A 25,253-nucleotide genomic window follows, 5' to 3' on the forward strand; every position below is an offset into this window, starting at 1 on the left:
TGGGACTACCTAGGATGGGAAACTTAAAAACCTAAGCAGAAAATCTTTGAAAATCAGAGTGGAGCTTGTAGTGTTTTTACAAGACAAAAATTAGATATGTCATCCTTTTGGGACTAGTCCCCTGAACAACAAGTTTTCAGTTGAAAGGTGGTGGGTAGGGAGGGAAAGGAAAAACCAGAGGTAAAGTAAATCTTAAGGTAGCAACTTAATCTGGACTCAGCATTGTCTAGTAGCCTAACAAAGAGAAGGATGAACCCTCTTTGGAGAAAGATAACATCATCAGGAATCTCTGTAAGTTTTTATATACAAAGATTACAGGATCCACCAAAAGACAGGACTACCTGACTAGAACAAAAGGAAAAACAGATAATAGTAACAGACCCAGAGATGAGCCACATCATTCACTTCCATTTAGATAACAAGCCCTTTAAGTATTTAAAATATGTATTTAAAAATATTTAAAATTTAAATATCGCAAGAAAATAGATGAAACTATAAAGAAAATAGGTGAAATTGAAGATTTTTCATTATGATATTGGATATGTACAAAATTAAATGGAAATTCAAGAAGGGAAAAACTTTCTAAAATTAAAAACTCACTTGAAACATATAATAGAAGACTAGACATAACAGAAGACGGACAAATAGAAAATGTCCAACTGAAGTTCTGAGATCAAAGAGAATGAAGAAAACAGAGAAGAGCATTTAGACACTTGTGGTATACATGGAAAGATCTAGCATTTGAATTACCAGAAAGAGAGAGAATTGGGCAGAAGTAATTTCAAAGAAATAATGGAGATAATGTACAGAATTTTCTAAAACTGATAAAACGTATCAATCCAGAGATTTGGGAATTACTGTTTTCCCTAACCAGGAGAGATACAGAGAAAACCACACCTGAACAGTAAGATTGGCAAAAACCAAAGACAAAGAAAAACGTTTTGAAAGGAGTCTGAGAAAAAGGATATGACCTTCAAAGCAGCAAACAGTAGGTCTGAAACTGGACTTCTCAACAGAAACAATGGAAGCCTTCTGGAAATTGTTTTAAGAATATAACAGGTAACCTAAAGATCTATAAATCCAGCAAAGTATCTTCCAAAAACAAAAGTGAAGGAAAAATCATTTCCAGACAAAATCCAAAAGTCCCGTTACGAGCAACCTTACCTAAAAGTCAAACAAATGAAAACACCAATAAAACAAATCAACAACAACAAAGTGAGGATTCTTCAGACAGAAGGAAGACTATCCCATTAAGTTACTGCTGAAGTGAAGAATAATGGAAAAGGTGGATTTGGGAGTTAATATAAATTGATGCTGACTAAATATTAACTAACACCAAAAATAACAGTAATGTCTTCCAGGCTTAAAAGAGAGGTAGTAAAACCAATAAACTAAAAGATGAGAGGAATAAAGGAAGTTAGTATTGTAAGAGTCTAGCAATTTGAGGACATGGTAATTTCTGTTAAACTGCAATAAGTCGACAATGCATGTTGAAATATCTATGGTAACTACTAAAAGAGTTTTTAAAACAGTAAAATTGTTGAGGGGAAAAGTGGAATAATCAAAAATAATTGGTTAATTTAAACAAATGCAAGAAAGGAGGGTTAAGGAAATCTAAAACTGGCAAGTGAAATAAAAAAAGATGATAGAAATAAATCTGAATATTTGAACAGGTGGAATCATATATTTTTCAAAATTTTATTTGAAAAAACATACCTTATTTTTCCAGTCTAAAAAAGTAATGCAGGGTCCGGCCCAGTGGCATATCAGTTAAGTTCACGTGCTGTGCTTTGGCGGCCTAGGGTTCACCGGTTTAGATCCTGGGTGCGGACCTACACACTGCTTATCCAGCCATGCTGTGGCAAGTGTCCCACAAATAAAAATAGAGGAAGATGGGCACAGATGTTCACTCAGGGCTAATCTTCCTCAAAAACAAAAAAAAAAGTAATGCATGTAAATAGGCAAAAATATGTAACACATACACATATACTTGTTTTGTTTTTCTGACAGCTTCTTTGTGATATTGGCCACAGTGAAGAAAAATTGGGTTTTAACTATGAGGATATCATAATTTGGTAAGTATAGTTCAGTTCCCTCCCTCATCCCTTCTGAATTTTAGTAATATCAATTATAGTAATTTTAAAATAAAAATAGGATAGTATAACACCTCATTTGATTTTTATAGAAATAGTGTAAACATTAGAAAAATTCAGCATCTCCAATACTTTAAATTGTTTTCCTGTTGTTCTTAATGATATTTTGTAATTATCAAATATAAAGAACCAAAGCTAATGTTGACAAATACATGGACTTCTACAATTTAAACTTCTAAATTAAATCTGAAATTCACAGAAGTTCTCATATTATTCTCAAGAACAAGAAGAACCTGTACAATTATCTCTAGATCTAACTTAAGACAAAATGTGCTTATGGCAAACTTGATGTGCTCAAGCCCACCAATAGAGGCATAATGTTATAGTTTCATAGCCATCTTTTTGGTATGCTTAGGAATTAAAATTGATATAAATGGTCTGTGCCTACTGTCATTAATAAATATTTTTATTAATTGGTTTAAACCAATGATTCTTTGAGAGGAGTGGAAGCAGGCGTGCAGAAAGACGGGAATAGATTGTAGGGCATATGTGATACAGCTTGAAAAAGACATTTAATCTTCCATTTTTTTATATAAAGTAGACTACAGAAGGTAGAACAAAACTTATTTTCTTGATTCGTAAGAATGTACCAAGGAGGCGCAGGTTAAAAAATACCAACGTGGGGCTGGCCCCATGGCCAAGTGGTTAAGGTCGCACGCTCCACTTCTGTGACCCAGGGTGTCGCCCGTTAGGATCCTGAGTGTGGACATGGCACCACTCATCAGGCCATGCTGAGGTGGCGTCCCACTTAACACAGCCAGAAGACCCCACAGCTAGAATATACAAGTATGTTCTGGGGGGCTTTGGGGAGAAGAAGAAAAGAAAAAGAAAACCCAACAAGATTGGCAACAGATGTTAACTCAGGTGCCAATCTTTGACAAAAAAATAATAACAACATGAGTGAAGTTCTGTGGCTTACGGTGAATGGTTTTTATATGTGTAAAATGACAGTAGTTTTGCTTATTTCAACTGAGGAAGAATTTGGTACCATAATTTTATGTGTATTTGAAACCCATGCAGCAAAACTTCCTTTTTGTTTGTTTTCATACAGTTTGCGGTTAGCTTTATTGAATGAAGCAAAAGAAGTGCGGGCAGCGGGGCTACGAGCTCTTCGATATCTCATTCAAGACTCCAGTATTCTGCAGAAGGTGCTAAAATTGAAAGTGGACTATTTAATAGCTAGGTAATTTTCCTAGAGCTGTGTATGTTTTTCAAATTAGGTATTAAGTTTTAGCATACCTACCATAAAGTGTAAAAACTTTTAGTGAAAAGCCTGATAATTTTTACAAATATATACAACCAAGTACCCTATCATGTCAATTAAGGTGTAGAACATTTTCAACATCCCAGTCAAGTTCCCTTTTGTCTTCAACCAGTAGTAAACATTATTGACTTTTCTCATCGCAGACTAGTTTTTTCTGTTCTTGAACCTCATATATTGGGGGTATACATAGTTAGTCTTTATTTCCTCAATATTATCTGTGAGATTTATCCATGTTGGTTTTTTAAAATTTCTGGGTAGTATTTCATGTTATGAATAGACCACAATTTGTTTATTCCATTCTGGGTGATGATATTCTGGATTGTTTTCAGTGTACTATTTTGAATAAAGCTTTCCTGAATATTCTTGTACAGGTCTGTTGGTGGACATATGTACTCATTTCTCTTAAGTACATATGTAGTAGTGGAATTGCTGAGTTAAAAGGTTTATGTATATTTAGCTTTAATAGATACTGCCAAACAGTTTTCCAAAGTGATTGTACTGATTTATACTCGTACCAGCAATGTTTGAGAGTTCCAGTGTCTCCACATCCTCATCAGCACTTGCTATTTTCAGTCTTTAATTATTGCCTTTTTCCTGTGGTTTTCATTGTGAGTTCTCATTGTGCTTTTAACTGACATTTCGCTGATGAGTAGTGATGTTAAGCACCTTTCATTTGCTTGTTAACTGTTTGGATATTCTCCTTGTTAGTGGCTCATTTGTAAATGGGATTGTCTGTCTGTCTTGTTGTGTAAGAGTTCTCAGTGTTTTCTGGTTATTATTCCTTTCAGGTATACATGTTGAAGATATCTTCTCCAAGTCAGTCTGCCTTGCCTTTTCATTCTTCTTCATTAATAAAATCCAATTTATAAGTCTTTTATTTTATAGTTAATGCTTTTGTTCTCTTTCAAAGATATTATCCTGTGTTTTCTTCCGAAGGTTTTTTTCCTTTATATGTTTAAGTACATGTCAGGTCATGATTCTTTTTTGTTTTTATGGATATCCAATAAGTATTAACAGCATTTATTGAAAAGGTTTGCCTTTCACATCTAGATTAGTGTCACTTGTTGTAAATCAGGTAACTGATAAGTAGGGATCTATTGTTGCATTCTCTGTTTTCTTTAGTTGGTTTGTTTGTCTGTTTTTGCCCCAGTTTCTCACTGTTTTAATGACTGCAGCTTGATAATAAGTGTTGATACCTGTTCATGTAAGTCCTCCAACTTTTCTTCTTCAAGACTCTTAGCTATTTTGGGTTCTGGATTTCCATATGAATTTTAGAATCAGTTTGTCCATTTTCATAAAACGTTCTGGGATTTAGTAGTAGTTACGTTGAAACTCTAAATTAATTTGGGATTTGTTGCCAGCTTAATATTGAATCTTTCAAGCCTTTATTTATTTGGAATTTTAATTTTTCTCAACAATATTTTTTAATTTTCTGTGCAGAGGTCTTGCGCATATTATGTTTATTCTAAGGTATTTTTAATGATAGTGTTAATGTAATTAAAATATTTTCTTTTCCATATTTTTTGCTATTAATATATAGAAAAATAACTTTTTGTAAATTAACCTTATCTAGTGATCTTGCTAATATATTCACTTTTCAATTCTAATTGTTTTTAAGATTATTTTAGAGTTTCTATTACATAAGCATTGATTGCAAATGATGGCTGTTTTATTTCTCCCTTTCCAATTCTTATAGCTTGTTTTTCCTTGCCTCATTGCACTGGGTAGAATATTGCACTGCCTAGAAATGGTGATGCTGGACAACACTGTTTTGTTCCTGAACTCAGGTTGAAAGTCTTCAGTATTTCATCATTATTTATGATATTTGCTGTAGGCTTTTAGTGGATGTCTTTTTATTCCTTGTTTGCATGCCTGAAATAAACACCACTTGTTTGTGATGTCTTGTCCTTTTTGTATATAACTGAATTTGTTTTGCTGATATTTTGTGTAGGAGTTTTACAGCTATGTTCATAAGGGGTATTGGCCTATATTTTTCCATTCTTCTGGTGTCTTTGTTTGATTTTGCTATCAAGAGTGTGTTTGCTTTATAAAACAACCAGGAAAGTGTTGCCCTCTTTTTATATGCTCTGGAAGAATTTTTGTAAGATGCATATTGTTTTTTCCCTGCATGATTAGTAAAATTCACCAGTGAATCTGTCTGGGCCTGGGGTTTTCTTCTTTAGGAAGTTTTAAAATAATGGACTCAATTTCTTTAACATATAGTACTCCAGATTCTCTCCTCCTTCTTGTGTCATTTCTTGCTTTTATATATTTTGAAGCTTTGTTATTATATTCATATTTAGAATTGTTAAACCTTCACATTGAGTTAATCTTTTTACAGTTATGAAATGTCCCTCTTTATTCCTAGTAATACTTCTTTTATGAGTGTTCGTGTTATCTGATATTAATATATCTATACTAACTTTCTTTTACTTAGAGTTTGCATGGTATATCTTTTCCTATCCTTTACGCTATCTTTTTTGTTCTTACATGTAAGTTTCGTTCCTGTAAACATCATATATGTTGTTTTTCTTTTTAAATCTTGTTTAAGCATCCTTGTCTTCTAATTGGAATATTTAGACTATGTCTAGTGGTTTTTTTAAATGCATGGTCTGTGGGCTTTATCTAATGTAATTATTTATATGTATTTATGAGTGTCATTTTGCTATTAGTTTCCTCAAATTTGAGTTTGTTTGCTATCTTGCTATTTGGATTCTCTTAACATCTGTTCTTTGTTCTTGTGTTTTTTGGTTTTTTTTGAAATAATCAAGATTTTTTTTTCAACTTCTATTAACATCTTGGTTATAAAGTCTTTTCTTCTTTTAGCACTTGCCCTAGAGGTGACAATATGTGTCCTTGATATGTTAAGGTCTACCACTTTTATTGGAACCAGAACAATGCAGAAAACCTCTTAGAGTTTAACTATATCTTCTCCCCGCTACCTTTTGTGTTATTGTTTTATTTTTTATTTCTACATATATTTGTAACTCCGGAGGATAGTCCAGAGGATAGTCCAGAGAACAGTTATTGTTTTAAACTGTAACTGTTGGTACTTACCTACTTTATTTACCTGTTCCAGTATCCTTCCTCATCTTGGATCACTTTCTATCTGTTTGATGAATTTCCCTTATTGTTTTTTCTAGTTCAGGTCTACTGGAGATGAATTCTCTCATCATTTTATTTGTCTATAAATGCCTAAATTTTCCCTTCATATTTGAAGGCTATTTTTATGACCAGTTACCATTTTTCAATGCTTTAAATAAGTTATTGTTTTCTGGATTTTTTTTTTTTTTTAATTTTACTTGTTGAGTAATAAGTAGTCTCTCTTCTTGTTGCTTCTTTGTAAGTGATGTGGCTTTTTCTCCTCTGGCTACTTTAAAGATTTCTTATTTATATTCTCACCTTTTGTCTGTTACTGCAACTATACAATGTTGGATCTGTTCACTGTCCTCCATGTCTGTGATGTGCTCACTGTATTTTCAACCTTTATTGTTGTGAATCTTTGTGCTTCAATGTGGTTACTTTCTCCTGACCTTTTTCTTTTATTCCTCCATCCTGTTAGGAAATCAGTCTCTTGAAATTTTAATTTCAGTTATCGTATTTCTATGATTTATTTTACTCTTATTTAAAGATTCTAGATCTCTGCTTTATTTCTTCATCTTTCCTTCTATTTTCTTGAGCATATTAATCATAGTTATTTATAACCCTCTTATGACAACTCCAATATGTGAATCACCTGTGTTCTGTTTCTATTCTCATTTTCTTTTCTTAGTTTTTGGTTACTTGGCTCTTTGTTTGTTTTAAAATATATATCATATTATTATCTCATTGGTTGTGAACATTGTATATTAAAAATTTTTGGCTCTGGATCATGTTATTTTCCTCTGAAGAGAGTTAAGCTTTATTCTGAAACATTAGCTTATCAAACTGATTCTCTTAAAGTCTGGTTTTAGCTTTGCCTTTGCTCTAGGAAGTGGCTATTTGGGATCTCAAGTAAAAGTGTAGATGTTTAGCAGAACCTCTTCACCTTGACCCACCTTGAGCCTTGATGTCTTTCTTTGAGTATTACTTACCTGCGGAAATTTCTGCTCAATTCTTTAGCTTCTTGGCCATAGCTTTTACACTGGTTTCTTGGATTTTAACTCTGCTTTTGCACAACATAGAAATTGGCAAGTGCCTTGGAGAGGAGATTGCATGCAGATTTGTGTTCACTTCCCTATGTTTTCTTCTTTCTGGGATTTTCCCCCTCAAGTCCCAGCCGTATTGGCTGCCCTAAAGTTCAATCTGTCTCTCCAGTCCAGCAAGACTTTTGTTTTCTGCTAGGACTCTTTTCCCCTAAAATTAGGGATTGACATGTGCCCCCAGGGACAAACCCTGATTGGATGTGGAGCTTGTGCTTCTCTTTCCAGGGATTATTATTCATTGTCCTTTTAACATTTGCTTTATAAAGTATTTTATTCAATCTTTGTGGTTGTTTTTGGTAGGAGGGTTGCCTCTATTGTGGCCAGAAATGGAATTCTGTGTCTGTTTACATTTTAATAAAATTGCTTTAGATTGATTGTATCCAGATAGAAGAAATCCTTTTTGGATAGCGAACTATGTCTAAAATATTGACTAGAATAGTGAACTGCCTAAACAAGTAAAAGTGAATGATTTTGCCATATAAATCAAAGACTCTTTAGAAACTGAGTAATTTAATAAATTTTGCTGAGAAATATCAGTTAAGTGATATTTGAACATTAACTTTTGAAGTGCATTGATTTCAAATTATGTTTTGGTAAAGTAGAATTATTGTGGCTAGTACATAAGACTTTTAACTTAGTCAAAATAACATTTAGGCCCTGGTTAAAATCGCAAACTAAAACATAGACTCAAAATATTTTCCCTTCACAATTTTTATAAATATCTGTGAATTTTATCAAAATAGGTGAATATTTTTTCAATAGATTTCTGATACTTTGCTCTATAAGTATGTTTATTATTTCTGTATAGACAAATATAATTCTGTAAATTATTTACCATATTTTTCTTTCCTGAGTTTTAAATGAAATTGTTTTGAAATGTTTTAGTATAACAAATATTTATTACTAGAGATATGTAAGTTAACTAAATAAATATCTGCTGGTACTAAAAAATCACATCTATTAAAATTTTAAAATACCATATTGACATTACAAAGATGGGTCTGATCTAGTGGTATTATTTTACAAAAAATGTTTACTGAGATTTTTATCAATAATTAAATATTTTGTGTATTATTTAGGTGCATTGACATACAGCAGAGCAACGAGGTAGAGAGGACACAAGCACTTCGATTAGTCAGAAAGGTACGCGCTACGTCTGAGAGTCAAGGCAGATTTATGGTTTTCATGTTAAGTATTGTACATTTTTAGATTTAGACTGTTTTGTGAAATCTTTCTATTAAAATTTAGTGGCTAAATTCTCATTAAACATTTTTACTTTGTTAAAATTACAGTGAATTAAGTAGATCTATTAAACTTTGAGATAAACTTAAATGTTTTGTGTAATTATTCTATGTGATTTTTATAAAATGATCATTGTAAAGATGTATTTCTTCCTTTAAATAGACATGTAAATGAAATTACTGCTCTGGTATGTTATTGGAGAAAGGATTACTTGCTCCTCACTGAATTGTTAATATAATTAAGAGAAGTTCGTACAATTAAATGGATGTCACAAATAGTTACAAGCTGGTTGTTTTGAAAATGAATTTGGATATAGTCCATAGGCAGTTGCAATAAACACTTTATGCCACTGTCTGGGATAAAAGGTCAAGAACTAAACTCTGCAAGAGAGGGTGTTAAGGATAATCCATAATGCTTCTAATGAGAGGCCCTCAAGGAATTTTTTATTGTTTAATGTAATGTGGTGCCCTAATGGTAGAGGTATTCCAGAGGAGTGAACTGAGAGTTAACTAGCTTAGGCCACAGCCCTTTAAGAATTTTATGTTTGATTCTAGAGTATTTGTGAAACTCATGCAGTATATGTTTGGTATGGTGTAAAAACATCTAAAATTATTTAACAATTAAATTTTTTAGCCCTTCTCCTCTTTCCCCACCTTTGAATTGAGTGCATGCTCTGGAATGGTGGAATGTTGAGTTTATACATTAGTTAGTATCCTCTTTTTCCTTTTCCTTCAAACTGCCTAGCTTGTGGTTAGTAATAGTACCCACAGGTGAGCATAGTAAGGAAGAAGTAAATGAATGAGTTGTCTTAAAAGAAGTTTGCTATTCTAGTAAAAGCAATATGGGAGATAAATTATGAAATTTTTGTTACAGGTAAACTGTTATGTTGGGGCAGTGATTTGACTCTTCAAATTTAAATTTAAAAAATATATTTGTAATTTTTACTTATTCATAGAGTTCTTCCTACTGCCATGATTTTGAGAATTCAAGATAAGAAAACAAAATTTGTTTCTCAAGAACCTAGAATAACTTTTTGGTTATTTGAATTATATATGTCAATATTTATAATACTAGGAATTTAAAGTGAGAAAATACATATTAACATATTAAATATAACAAACCCATTACATGGAAAAAATATGCATTTTATAGTAATAACTATATTTTCCAAAAAGGAAATTAGTAAGTCGTGAGGATTATTTTAGATTTTTGCAAATCTCTTTAATGTTTGTCTTGATAGAAGATAGTTGGATTGTCATGTTTGCTTCTGCATTCAGTTTGTTGTGATTCGTATGCAGTGGAGCCTCTGGAAAACTTCAGTATATACTTGCAAGAGAACAAGAGTAAAGAAGACAAATAGGGGCTGGCCCAGTGGTGTAGTGGTTAAGTTTGTGCACTCCTCTTTGGCGGCCTGGGGTTTGCTGGTTCAGATCCTGAGCGCAGATCTACATACCATTCATAAAGCCATGCTGTGGTAGTATCCCACATGGAGGAACTAGAAGGACTTACAACTGGGATGTACAGCTATTATATTGGGACTTAGGGGAGGGAAAAAAAGAGGAAGATTGGCAACAGATGTTCGCTCAGGGCCAATCTTCCTCACCAAAAAAGCAAAGGTAAAAAAGACAAATAATGCCTTTGTATTATTATGAAGATCATTTTAACTTTGTAGAATCCCTGAAAATATCCTAAAGACCCTCAGTTTCTTGTACCATACTTTGAGAATTGCTGTGCTAGAAATTGCATTCAGAAGAAAACGTAACTCCAAATGGATTCAAACTATTAAATTCAGCTTCTTTGAATTATTTACTAAATATTTGATTTCAATTTTATAAAATGTTTTATACAAGTAACAATTTAACTTACAAAATAACCTAGTAAACAGACCCTTAAAACAATTTAGTAACACCGTAACAAAAATATTATTTTATTTTGTCGTCTTCTGAAATAGGGAATAATTTGAGGCAGTCATTTGTGAATCCAAGAGCAGGAAAATTGCTTGTACCTGGTGCTAGGATATGGGCTCAGAGGAGGAGTTGTGGTGCAGGGTTCCTCCTTCATTTAGCTATAAGCAGTTAGAGTTAAAGGGAAAGCACACTTGCTGAATAAACAGTGGCCTCTATCGACCAGAGGAACTAAAATTTTATTAGTACTTTTAACAACCGAAGTGCATGTTTCTTTTTTCCAACAACGTCTTGGCAATTGACCTAGTAGAAATTAGTATAAATATTATAATTGCTGTGTCACTGTGGGAGTTTTGTATGCATTCAAAAATGTTTTAAAATTTTCTATAATAGTATTAATCTTTTATGTTTTAAAAGAAAAACAAAAATGTTTGTTGCTTTAGGATAACCCACTCTGTAATTAAGGAATACTCATGTTACTTTTTTTTCTCTTTCACGTAACTCATTCATTTGGAAGATTTTGTTTGTTTGTTTGCTTGTTTCTTTTTCAGTGTCTCTCTGTTTTTTTTTTTTTTCCTCTCTCTCCAATCCAGGCAATCTTTCCTGGTTTTTTGTCTGTCTCATTTTCTATGTAATTTTCCCACTGCTCAGTGTTGCTACTCTTTATCCCATTTAAATTCTTTTTACTACCTGCCTAATTTAAGCTATCATTTTCTGTGTATGTCATTTCTTTATGCATGTAATAAGAGACTAATATGTCACAGAGTTTTTATAGTTGAAAGGGATTCACTTAGGGGAATTACTTGCCCTTGATACACAACAAGACGTTGGCAAAGCGAGAGCAAGAATCTAGTTCTCCAAATTTCCAAACCTACATGGGCCCACGAGTCCTTTTGGTATTAAGCACGACCTGCTTACTTTGGCATTGAGAGCCCACTTTTGGTCCAGCCAGTTAAGACCTGTCTCATATGCATGTAGACAAGCTGCCCTCCACTACTACTACGATCACTACTTCTTTCCCACTCCTTTCATTTCCACCCCTTTCTATATTGCATTGACCTTGCATTCTCAGCTCAAATTGCAGATAGTCTCTTTAGAGAACTCAGTGTTCCTCTAATTTCTTTATAGCAGTTCTGCAAATTTATTATCTACTTGTAATCTTTGATTTGTTCTATATATGCTTTTCCTCTCATGCCCAAAAAAAGATGATTAAACTTTTATATCCATTGAGACTAAATTCTATGACTTTTCCCTTATTGAGTACTCATTGATTTATGAAAGAAGCATTCTCTGATTTACACAGAATTTAAGAATTTCTTTGCATATATTTCCCTGGAAAATAAAAAGATTAATTTCCTTTGTAAAAATTTAAATTACAAGGTGTTCTTTCCGTAGCACTGTACTTGCAATTCATAGAGTAGAATTTTATACTTTAAATTCTAGAAATCGTCTGGTCATACACATTCTCCTTTTACAAATGAGGAAACTAAGGCATGGACAGAATTGATTTGGCCAAACTAGTAGTTTATTAAAGGCAGATTTAGCTCTGAAAGCCAATTGGCCTGGCTTCCTAGAAAAGAAAAAAATTTTTTTTTGACATATATTGCGTACATTTTACTGTTTGGGAAATTTTTTAATAAACTCTTTATAAGCATAATAATAAACCAGTAAGTATTAAAATCGTAAGTTAGAATTTTCTTACCCAAGAAGATCAGTTTCCTGTACTTCTTTCCCGTTTCCTCTCTTCCTTCCTTCTCCAGCATTTTTGGTTTACTAAACAAATGGGAAAGCTTTTGTAGATTCTGTAGTGATTGGAAATCTCTTTATTTTATGGTTGTGGAACAGCATTCTGTCCTTTCAGTTGAACTTTGTAATATTGCATGCTACTTAAACAACAAACCATTTACAACTACTCTGGCAAGTACAGAGCTTTCCTTTGAACTTTGTAGGACTTGACTGGATATCTTAATTTAGCTACAATACATCCTCTAATTGTTTCATAGCACAAGTCTTATTTTTCAACAGGATTATAAATCCAGTAACATCCAGTACTGATTAATTATCTCCAGTATTTTATCACCACCCAAACAGAAGAAAATGTTTTCTTCTGTTCCCACTCAGGGACCTGTTATTTTGAAATACTTCGTCTACCAAATAGTCTTTATTTATTAAACAGTAATTAACTACATAATTTATTTCTATTTGATTTTCAAACTGAAGATGTTTATTTTCATTATTCTGAATGTCTTATTGCCAATTAAGCTTTTCATTTAAAGTGAGATTTATCCAAAGTTTTATCACCAGATACATACTATTTCCACCACGATTGTTGAAATTTAAAATAGATTATGGATTATTAACTTTGCCTTTCGGTATAGCAACAAGTGATAGTTAGAGATAGGGAGATTATTAGGCATCTATTGCAGCAGTCCAAGTGAGAAAGAATGAGGGCCCAAATCAGTGAGTTTGATGGGAGAGAGAGTAGGGATGTTGAGGTAATTTGGTAGGAGTTGGTGCTGACTGTATATGGGGAAGGAGTCAGGAATGTAATAGTATAGTCGTATGAGTATCTTGACAGCTGTTGTCATCACTGATTTACTTTGTCTAGGTACTGAAAAGTTGTTTAAAATATAGTTCCTGTTCTGGAAGAGGTTAGTCTCAGAAACATTTCATCTTTTTGGTCAACTAATTTATGGTCTGGACTATTAGGGGAAAAAAGCCAACACATTTTTCCATAGCAGTGATAATTAACATTTATTGCATCAATTGCAGTATTAATCCTTTGAACTGTTTATATGAAGCAGGAGATTAAAATTGATACTTTGATCTTAGAAGTATTCTGTGGTCTTAAAACATCTGTCTGAACAAAATAAATTTTAAAAATATATTATGAAGTAAGTAACTTCTTTTTCTGATTCCTCTCTGTTACAGATGATTACTGTGAATGCTTCCTTGTTTCCTAGCTCTGTGGCCAACTCATTAATAGCAGTTGGAAATGATGGACTTCAAGAAAGAGACAGAATGGTTCGAGCATGCATTGCCATTATCTGTGAACTAGGTAAGAATTTTATTCATGTAATAAAAATGTATTTTAAAGAAAGTATATAACATTTCTTAATGCCTTTAATAAATGAATTCTTTACTTATTGGTACAAAGATATGAAAAAGTAGGACATTTTTGATAGGGAAGTAGAGGACTTGGTACTTAACAAATAATTTCAAAGTGACATTAAAATTCTATAAATTTTAAAGTTTTACTTATCATGAAATTTAGTGTATAGGAATTGTCCAAATTCCAGTAATTAGAATAAAATGTCTTAAAGTCTGCTTCTCTCAGATGTTAGTTAACCATGCTATGCTATCTTGAAGTGGGTTAACAAATAACCCACCATATGTAAAAAAAGAATTCTAAATGCAAAAGGATTAAAGAGTTAAATGGAGAAAAAATGGGGAAAAAAATTTATCTGATCATTGTAAGGAAGAGGAGTTTTGAATTATCAAAAGAAATCAGAGATTTTAGCAGCTATAGATTTTATTATAAAGAGACGAGAAAACATATAGTACCAGAAAAAACAAAGGAAAAATAAATGTAGCAAATATGATAGGTAAATAACTTATTTATAAGTTCAATAGAAAAAAATAAATAATTCTCAAGGAAATCACACGGTTAATCAACATATTTAAAAAGTTCAACCTCACCGACTTCACTTATAACCAAAGAAGTATAATTTCAAATGACAAGAGAAGATGATATTTTTTCCCATCAAAGGTAGAAATGGTGTAGCTTATATTTACTCTTGATATAATAAGTAAATTAATACCAAATTTTAAGCTAAAGAAACAAAAGAGGCAAACCCTACCACTGCGGATTTAAAAATACTGTCCACAATACCTGTTGATTTAGAGACAAAGTCAGAAACTTGATTAAGGGTATTTTGAAAATAATACAAATTTGACTACATGTCAATGTATGGGATGCCTGGAAAGCTATAATCAGAGTTTGCTTATCATAAAATTCTTTTATAATTATGCAAAAAGTAATGAAAATAAGTGAGTGAACCTAAGAAATAGAAAAAGAAGAAAAAAAATTAATTTTAAGGTAGGCAGGAGGAAAGCAACAATGAAATTAAGAGTCTTAGAGAACAAGATAGATTATTTAATCTAACCTATGTTAATTGGAAGAAGAAAAACATGATACACAGTTTTGCAAACATACACTCATGTTTGAAAACACAAAAGTCAGAGAACCAAGATTAATATAAAAATGAGGAAGAGAACATAATAGTTTTTAAAATTGAGATGTTTTATATATATTTGAAAATCTTACTGAAATAAATGAGTTTTCAGAGAAAATTTTAATTCCCATTTGACTCAAAAAGTAGAAAACATGATGATAGATCAAAAACCGTTGGAGTACGTGATGAAATAATTGCCTCCAGAAAGACTCATCCAGGTAGTTTTTGTCTTAAAAAAAAATTGTTTCAAAGAAGAGAGAATTCTTATGTAATGTAATTTGATTGAGAATGTTAAAAATGTGGAAACCTATCTTTTTTTATGGAACTACCATTTTATATATATATACACACACATATCTATACACATATATATAATAAAATAATTAGAAGGCTACTTTGTTACTCTAGAATATTTATCTCAAATCAACACTCTGTATTATTCCTAATGGTAGATCTCTACAAAAACTACATCCTTTTAACTCTTGATTAGCATTGTTTTAAAACTTTTAGCGAGGTTAGTAAGACGGAATAATAAATGAAGTTTACATATAGGAAAGAAGACACCATTACTTTTAGATGGTATATCTAGAAAACTCTGAATCATCTGAAAAACAGAACTTAAGTTTAATTCAGTACAGTGGAAACAAATAAAAATACAGATTTGTTAGATTTATTTTGTGTTTCAGCAGTAATCAGTAGATATAATAGAAAAAAATGATACTATTTCTAAAGTAGAAAAGAAAACTATATACAGCAAATAAACTTAATAAGAAACCTGTGTGACTTGTGTGTGTGTTTCAGTGATAGTTTTGACTTTTGAATTTATCCAGTTGATTCTCAAGAAGGCACAAGTAATCTGTACGGGTAGAAATGAGAACATTGGTTGCCTGTGTAGTAGAGGGGCACTGATTGAAAAATGATGTGAGGGAACTTTCTACGGCAGTGAAAGTGCTATACCTTGATTGGGGTATTGGTTATAAGAGTATAGACAGTGTTCAAAATTTATTGAGCTATACTATTAAGATGTGCGTTTTACTGTATATAATTATACCTCAATTTAGAAAAAATAGAAGAAGAAACCTAATTCTAGAATTCAGCTAGAATAAACAGGAGAGATCCAACCATGAAAACACTTTTGAAAAAGAATAAATGGAAGGGAAAGGAAGGATTTTTTTCTCATATATTGAAAAAAAATTATTAATCTAGGTTATTAAGAGGTAGAAAAATGAAAAAGAATTAAGAGTTACAGACCCTGATGGATAAAAACTTTTAGTATATCAAAAGTAGAAAAATTACTTTGGGAAACATGTTGGGATGATTGATTACACATTTGAAAAAAATTGAATTTATCATATTAAGCCAAACTCAGTTTCCTGACAGATTAAAAACTGAAATGTTAATCATGAACTCATTTAAAATATACATATATATGTGTGTGCACATACAAAGAAAATGCCTCGTCTTTGAAGTAAGGAGTTTCTGAGCTTAAAATAAAATCTAAAGTTAAGTCACAAATTAGATAAAAGATTTGAAACAGATAAAGGGCTAATAATTCCACTATATAAAGAACTCTTTGCAATTGAAAGAAGAACCATTTCAGTAAAATATGGACAAAGGATATGAATAAACAATTCAGAGACATAAAAAAAGTCAGGGTTTGGAAAGTATATTCAGCGACTCTTATTAGATATATTTTATTCATGTGCTCTTTTAAATGTCGTTGACTAGAAAGTTTTTCAAGTCAGAAAGGAAGTTAAGTTTTAAAATAAAATCCCAAATTTCTGATTACTTTTTATTAATTATACCCTATATAATATATTAAGCTTTTCTTTTTTATTTTAGCACTTCAGAATCCAGAGGTGGTGGCCCTTCGAGGTGGACTAAACACCATCTTGAAAAATGTGATCGATTGCCAACTAAGTCGAATAAATGAGGCCCTCATTACTACAATTTTGCACCTCCTCAATCATCCAAAGACCCGACAATATGTGCGAGCTGATGTAGAATTAGAGGTAGAAAATTTAATATTATTTTCTAATTTTAAAATATGACTTTAAGAATGTACTCTTACTTTGAATTTTAAAGTTAATAGAAGTAGCGTTAATTATCAAACCTAAATTAACTAAGACTGGGTTATTCCTAGCAATATTTTATAGCTCATTCAGTTTGGACTGACTTGAAAATATTTTTTCTCAAGAATTTCTCATCAGTGTGTAGAGTGAAGGTTATTTTTTTTTTTTGTTATCTATGAAAACTTTACTAGGCAAATTAGAGCACAAGTAAGGTTACGTGGACACTTACTTATTTTATTTAAGAAGACTATTTCTTTTTAAGGACTTTAGTACATTAGTTGTGTGTGAATAGCTCCTGGTAATCGTATACTATTTATTTATTCAACCGTGCTAAAATTCTCTGAACTTGGAAACATTTGTTAGCAACTAATGACCAAATATACTTGAAATAATTAGAATATATATTTTTCTTTTTTTATATATATCTTTCTTGTTAATGTACAGCACATTAGCAAAGCCTTTATATGAATGAAAAACCTCAAAGAACATGAAAGACATTTACGTACACTACTATCTTTGCTTATATCTTTTTTTTTTTAAATCACAAATGTTAGTTCTTTTTTTCCTTAAAATGATCCACCTGGAATAGCATAGTGATTGAGAGCATAGACTTTGGGCTATACAGGTCTGGTTTTGATTGTTTTGCTCTATAACCTACTAGCTTTATGACTTTGGGCAAATTATTAGCCTCTCTTGGATCCATGTTTTCCTAAGTACAATAAAATGAAGGTCATGATTTTTACCTTAAATTACTGTGAAGAATACAAACTAAAGTAATAGTAGTAGTACCAGCAGCTAACATTCAGGGAAAGCTTCTAATGAGTTGGGCAGTATTTCCAGGTGCTTTACATATATTATTCCTAATCTATGTAAAATTAGTACCTGGCACATAATAAATATTCCACAAATACTAGTTGTCTTGGATGTTAGTCATTATCATCATCTTATACTTATCATCATCCTCCTCATCATAGAGTCTGCTAAGAAAATACTGTCCTCATTTTTATTATATTTTATCAATTTTCATTCTAAATTGATACTTCTTGATTTTCTTTTCTACATATGAAGAAACTGTTTTCAGTGCTACTGCCTCTGTTGTAAGGCCTAAATCTTTCTCCTGTTAAAAATCCCTTTTTCAATTTACCTTGGCTTCTATTTCTACTGTATGTGATATGTTTTGACCTAAGACAGAAAAAAGTATGGATTAATATAATGTCATTAGAATAGACAGTCTGTAAGGATTGTAAGTTAATTGTAATTTTTTATAGTAAATTTTAAAAACAACATTTTTTAAACTTATACTTCAGAGGAGAATAGGGTAATTCATAGCATCTGCTGTGGAAAACTAGAAAAGCTGAATAATTGTGGAAATCACATACTTAAAGCAATATAGAGCTGTGAAAGCAATAAGGACCGGAGGGAGTGAAATTCTAGAGAAGGAAGATTCTTTGAGAGTTGCCCTGAAGATTTCCAGATGTCCTTGGTGGCACTTGCAGATTTGGGGTACAGGCTGGAGGCTACAAATATAACCTAGGCCTAGGTTGAAGACAAGAGTATTTGGCAGTCATACGGGTATGGAGAGACAAGCCTAGAGATGTGAAAAGGCCCCAGACCAAGTGTGGTTTACCCCTCCCGACATTTGCTGAAATAAGAATCTATGCAGAAGCTACAATGTCAGAGTCTGAGGAAAGCACAGTGGAATATACTGCAGCCTCCACTGCACGGGACGCAAAGGCCTCCTAAGAGGAGGGGCCCGGGCAAAAGTTGAAAGGCCTCTAAGTAGTAGTGAATTTACAGTGATTTAAAGTGAGCAAGGTTGTGAATATAAAGACAATACACAAAGATAACTTGGATTTCTTTATACTAGCAACAAAAGGAGAATGTAATTTATAAAATAAACTGTTTAAATAATGTTCAAAAATAGACAAAACTAAGTCATAGTGTTAGAAGTTAGAATAGTACTCTTGTTAGTGCCTGAGTACAAAGGGGGAATAAGGAGGCTTTGAGGATGTGGTGTTTTCTTCATCTGGTACTGATTTCAGGAGTGTGCTTAGTTTGAGAAAATTGATCAAACCATACATTCATGATTTGTGTCTTGTTATACCTCAATTTAAAAGTTCAAAAATTCACTTTGTACATTAAAAAAATCACTCAAATATATTCCATGATGATGAGTTTGAAGAAATAAGTGTTTCAAACAGTATACTGAATTAAAGATAAAGAGAAAGAGAAGTGGAATTAACTTTAGCTTGTTACAGGAAGAATGTATTTCATAATAAGGAGCTTTTTTTTTAATCTTCTTTTTCTGCTTTTTTCTTTAATTAGCGAATTTTAGCACCCTATACTGATTTTCACTACAGACATAGTCCAGATACAGCTGAAGGACAGCTCAAGTAAGTACTGTTTGTTCCTAGTAATTTATAAGGTGGTGTGTGTGTTGCTATTAAAACTTTGAGATTTGTCTGATTGCATGTAGAGCCAGAAAAATGTGAGTTTAAGTAAATTTCTTTTTTCATGTAGTTAGGTTGTAGTTCTCTTGTAATATAATTAACTGTGGTTTAAAAAATTAAAAGTAAGCTTTGGAAAATTTAAAGACTTGGAATTAATTTCTTATTTTAAAAAATGTAAGGTAGGCTGCAGTAGAAACCTAGATCTTTAATTGTTTTTCTGTTGTAAGTATTGTTAGCATAGTTACATTGAGAGACTAAAAGAATGAAGTAACACAGAAAATAGAAGGAAGAGCTGCCTTAACAAATTAAGCAAAAAGACATAGTATATAGAATTTTGAGAGTAAAGTTAACAGGGAAATAAAAGGAGATAAACATTATTTTCTAGAAATGAGGCTGAATAATTTTCAAAGTCTTTTCGGAGAGAAAAGCACTTGTTCACTAGGTATTCTGGGATAACTTTATAATTAAATTGATTCAGGGATCAAATAATGTACTATCTGAAAACTTTGCAAGTGATGCAATTCCAATAAATATGCTGTGAGGTGTTTTTCTAGTAGAATTGTTGAATTTCAGACATACTTATTTTCATATATAGTATGTATATAAAATTCCTCACTAAGTTTTGGAACATTGTGAAATGGGGATATTTTTGTTAGTTTTCATTTTTCTCCTGAATTAAAAGTGGTGGTTTCATATCTTTAATTACCTCCATCACTGGCCTTATCACACCCTAAGATATCATGACGTGAGCTAAGAAATCAAAATAGATATCCTCTGTTTAAGACTTCTCAAACCTTATTTCTGCTAAGTTATGAATTGGGATTCTTAACCGCATTCTTGGCTTCTTCTTAGAATATTTGGACATCCTCTTTATTGATGGAGCGTGTATACGTTTTCTGTAGCTGCATGACAAATTACTACAAATGTAGCAGCTTAAAATGACATCAATTTGTTAGCTCACAGTTCAGTAGCTCGGAAGTCTGGCACTGCTCTTACCTGAAGGTTCTGATGAAAAATCCATTTCCAAGCTCATTCAGCTTTTTGGCAGAATTCATGTCTTTGCTGTTGTACAACTGAGCTCCCTGTTTCCTTACTGACTGTCAGCTGGTGCCTACTCTCAGTTTCTAGAGGCTACCCTCTTTCCTTGGCACATGGCTCCCTTCATCTTCAAACAGCAAGAATGCCTCAAATCCTTGTGCTTTGAATCTCCCTCACTTCCTCTTCTGCCACCAGTTAGAGAAAGCTTCCAGTTAGGTCAAGCCTACCGGATGAGCTTCCTGTCTTAATGTCTGCTGCTATGTAACATAAACATAATCACAATCATGGCAGTGATATCACACAGGACCCAGGGATTATGGCATGGAATCTTGAGGGGATAGGGGGCATTTTTAGAATTCCACCTAATAGGATAAGCAAGAAATGAGCATGGATATTTTTTAGAGTTGAGGGGAAAAATGAACATTCCACCAAAATCCTTTCTTTCTTACTTGGTTCTGTACTTTACTTTCATTAAGTTTCTGGAGTATGGGCAGTTTCGAGAGTATGGGTACATTATGGCCAGGGAATAAGGAAATGAGTGATTTTTTAAAATATTAAAAATTTACCAAATATTTTAGAGAGTAGATAACCAGACAATCAATATAAATGTCACTAACATTTTTAAGAGAAGGAGCACCAAAAGTTTAACCACACAGATGTCCGATTCTCATTTCTTCCACCATTCCACATCCCCATTTTAGTTTCTGTTGTATTCTCATTCTGATTGGTGCTACAGAGCTTAATGTGGTTTGTTTTGTGTGTGTATGTTTTTAAGTGTTTCATTTCTTCTTTGTAGACCATCTTATTGTTCACTGTTCTTTAATTTGATTTTCTGTCATTGTTCTTTATGCCTTCTGTTTTTTCTTTCCCAGTTCTCTGGATTTCTGTATTCTCACAACTGTTAAGAACTTTATTAGGGAAGAAAAAAATGGATAGTCAACAGGGTAGAGATGGTTGAGGTGGCATAAATAAAGAATACAAGATTGCTGTTAAGTATTGAAATTGGCCATAAGCCATACATGGAAAATGTTTAACAAATATAAATAGTTTTATTAGTTTATTTTCATAAACTATTGCATAGAAAGGGACAAGTGAGACTATTAGATACACAGTTATGAAAGAAGAAAGTAGCTGCTGATATTCTAATAATATCTAGTTATTTAATAACTTCTCTGAATATATGGGCTGTTGAGCTTGCTTGTTAGAAATGCTCAAATAAGTTTGGGGCAAGAATTTCAAAGTAAAGAGGAGACATGTGGTAAAAGAAAGAGGTTTATGTGGTAATTTTTTTTGCTAAGGGGCAGCCTTGCAACAAAGATGCTAATTAAGCAGGCTGGTGTTGGTCTCTAATGCTCAATTAAAGGTGTTAATGAGCTGTCTAAGAATAGTTTTCAGAAAGAGCAGGAAATGTAGAACTGAACAGAAAAGTAGAATTTATAACTTATTTTAAGCCATATTGTGAATTTTAAATTGAGGGTGGAGTCAGTATATAATTGAGTAATTTGCTTTGAGGTAGATTTGATCTTTGTTTTTTTAACATGTCATCTTATTTCCTGTAAATGTTTAAACATTAACTAATGATAGCTGTCATCAGAATACAGTAGCACGAAAAACCCACTTTTTATTTTAACATTTTATTTCTTTGATGCCCCCTCTTTGGCCCCTCCCTCCCCCAACAGAGAAGACAGAGAAGCGAGATTTCTAGCCAGTAAAATGGGAATCATAGCAACATTCCGGTCCTGGGCAGGTAAGTTACTGTGTGATGCTTTATAAGATCCAATAAGAAAAACTTGACCATTTTTTCAAATGTTAAATTATTATTGTGACATCTAATTTAGACGTTAACCTAGTCTTATTTTATATGTTATTCCGAGCCAAAGGGATTTGTACAAAATTATTTAAATTGACTATTTGTAAATCAATGTGCTAATGATTCCCCGGGCAATTAAAAAAAATTAAACGTGATCTATACCAAAAAAATTTTAGGAGTGTTAGCTGTATATGTAACTGAAGTTTGTTACCTAAATGTACAATGTAGAATGTCATAAATACCAAATAAGCAAGATAGGCCATTAGTAGTCCCAAATTTCTTGAGAAGAGAGACTCTGCATGTTCGTATCTTTCCATGGAATGAAAAGCAAAGATTTTCCTCAAAATAATACCACCACTAAATGTGTTATTTTATATTAATGATTACCTTCTTCCTTCTTGAGTTTGTAAAGCAATTTAAAGGATAGCTTATGAAGGAGTATAGCAGTAAACAGAACAAGAAAAATCACCTGAACATTTCTGGGTACATAGGTAACCTAACAGCGTTTCCATACAAATGACTATCCCAGCCATACAGTTGGCCGCTAGCCAGTAGATTTTCAGGAACTTCCTCTAGACTCTCAACACTTTGGTGAAAAAACTCCAGCCTTGCTCTGTCTCATGACTGCCTATTTCCCCTTACCCTCGTGGACAGCCTAGGATTCTATGAGAGCCCAGCCATCACACATCCTTTTTCATGCTCAACCAGCTTTCACCACATTCTGTCAGTAGAGAAACTAACACAGTTCTCCTGCAAAGCTTAACCATCACTGCACTTACCTCAAAACTCACTGTAACTTTGTGTTCTGTAGTTATAATCATCATCCTTTCTCATCCTTCAGCTTCCTTGCCATTAGAGCAGTTCCTATCTTACGAAAAAATGAATTTTATTCTGCTCTAAGCACCAGTACAGCTTAGCTACTATCTGCTCATTCTCCCTACTTCCAGACTCTACTCTCCCTATCAGTGTCTCTCTCATCTCTGTCTCTCTCCTTGCTTCTCTTAAACTTCTTTCTACTGTGCTTCAGTTTGTCTTGGGGTCCTTATACACTGATCCATCATTAGAAACTTAGAAGGTTGGAAATCTTTCACTCTCCCATTTAAGTAAGAAGAGAAATATGGCATTACAAGTTAGAACTTTGAACACGTTTTTTTCACAAAAATAATTTCCTAAATAGTTTTTATATTCTTTGGTACTATTTATGAGTTAAATAAGCTTTTGTATATTTGTAATATTATTTCTATGATACTATATATTTCAAAACCCAAATAACTGATTGACAAATGAACTTTTAAAACATGGTTTCCTCATGAGTTACAGTAGCCTGTTTTCCCTTTTAGTGCAGATATGATCTGTAAAGACTATCTTAGTCTATTTAATCTCTCATATTACTATCAAACATCAAAGTTTGAGAAATACCATTTTGATGATTTAAGCAAGTAAGTCTGCCTTTTGTGTTTTAATTTGAATTTTGAACTTCAGTTCAAAGAGAAAATATAGATTATTCATAAATATATGTGCTTAGTTAGCTAGAAGTAACAGGGAACTTTAGAGTCCTGTATGACTTTTTAAAAATGTTTTTCTCAACATTTTATTATCAAAAATTTCAAACATACAGAAAAATTATACAGTGAACACCCATGTACTTCCATCAACTAGACTTTGCTCTATTTGCTTTATTAAATGTCTTTCCATCAGCCCATCCCTCTGTGAATTCATCAGTCCTCTTATGTTATTCTCTTGCATTTCAAAGGAAGTTGCAGAATTCAGTACTCTTGATTTCTGAACACTTCAGCATGCACGCTATTACTGAGAATTTAGTATTTGTTTATGGCTCTGATTTGGTTATTTTTGTTTTTTGGGGTTTTTTTTTAGGTAAAATTAACCCCTTTCAATGAAATGCACAAATCTTGAGTCTACCATTTAATGAGTTTTGACAAATGCTTACACCTGTGTATCCAAACCCTTTTTATGATATAGAACAGTACTATCATTCCAGAAAGTTCTCTCATGCTCCTTCCTATTTAACCCCTGACCCCTACTACCCTAAGAAGCAACCAGTGTTCTGTTTATTGTCATCATAGATCAGTTTTGCTTGTTCATCTAAGTGAGATCCTAGCCTATGTAAGGCTTTTTTTCACCCAACATAATGATTTTGAGATTCGTTCATGTTGTATATATCTATAATATGTTCCTTCTTATTGCTGAGTCGTATTCCTTTGGGTGAATATACCACAGTGTTTTTAGCCCTCCTCTTGTTAGTGAACCTCTGACCTGTTTGCAGTTTTGACTACTGTAAGTAAAGCTACTATGAGCAGTCTTCTACAAGTCTTTTTTTTGCAGATATGAGCTTTCATTTCTCTTGAGTAAATACCCAAATGGAATTCCTGGGTAACAGGATGGATGTATGTTTAGTTTTATAAGAAACAGCCAGACTTTTTCTCCAAATACTTAGACTGTTTTATTCTCCCATCATCAGTGTATGTGAGTTTCAGTTGCTCTGCATCCTTGTCAGCATTTGGTGTTGTCAGTCTTTAATTTTAGCCATTCTGGTGGGTCTGTAGTGGTATCTCATTGTGAATGTAATTTGCATCTCCCTGATTACTAATGATATTGAACACTTCGTATGAGTTTATTAGCTATTCACATATTTTATTTTGTGACATGATATTAGTATGTTTAAAATTGTTTGACTCAATTATCTCACTTAAAATTTTGATCCACACAATTTATTTGAATTCTCTGTTATACTCTTCTGTGCACTCCCCATATTTTAGAATTAAACTTTTAAAAGACGAATATCAAGCAGTTTTTGGCTTTCAGTTGAGGAGGCATTAAATAAGGGAGACAGACTTGTTGTCTTACCCTCTCCAGTATTGTTAGTCCCTGAGAATCAGTCAT

General features: G+C 32.5%; 1 protein-coding gene across 12 annotated transcripts in view; it reads left to right on the forward strand.

The window, feature by feature from the left end:
• RICTOR (RPTOR independent companion of MTOR complex 2) overlaps window positions 1-25,253 on the forward strand; it is a 112,090-nt gene that overhangs the window by 43,001 nt on the left and 43,836 nt on the right. For all 12 annotated transcript variants that reach the window (XM_070586937.1, XM_070586939.1, XM_070586938.1 and 9 more), the window contains 7 exons: window positions 2,011-2,075; window positions 3,205-3,336; window positions 8,681-8,744; window positions 13,679-13,805; window positions 16,825-16,994; window positions 19,380-19,447; window positions 22,222-22,289. In XM_070586937.1, the coding sequence (XP_070443038.1) occupies window positions 2,011-2,075; window positions 3,205-3,336; window positions 8,681-8,744; window positions 13,679-13,805; window positions 16,825-16,994; window positions 19,380-19,447; window positions 22,222-22,289 (694 nt within the window). The remainder of the gene's footprint in view (window positions 1-2,010; window positions 2,076-3,204; window positions 3,337-8,680; window positions 8,745-13,678; window positions 13,806-16,824; window positions 16,995-19,379; window positions 19,448-22,221; window positions 22,290-25,253) is intronic.

This window comes from Equus przewalskii, chromosome 20 (assembly GCF_037783145.1).
Source record: "Equus przewalskii isolate Varuska chromosome 20, EquPr2, whole genome shotgun sequence".
In the NCBI taxonomy this organism is placed as follows: domain Eukaryota; kingdom Metazoa; phylum Chordata; class Mammalia; order Perissodactyla; family Equidae; genus Equus; species Equus przewalskii.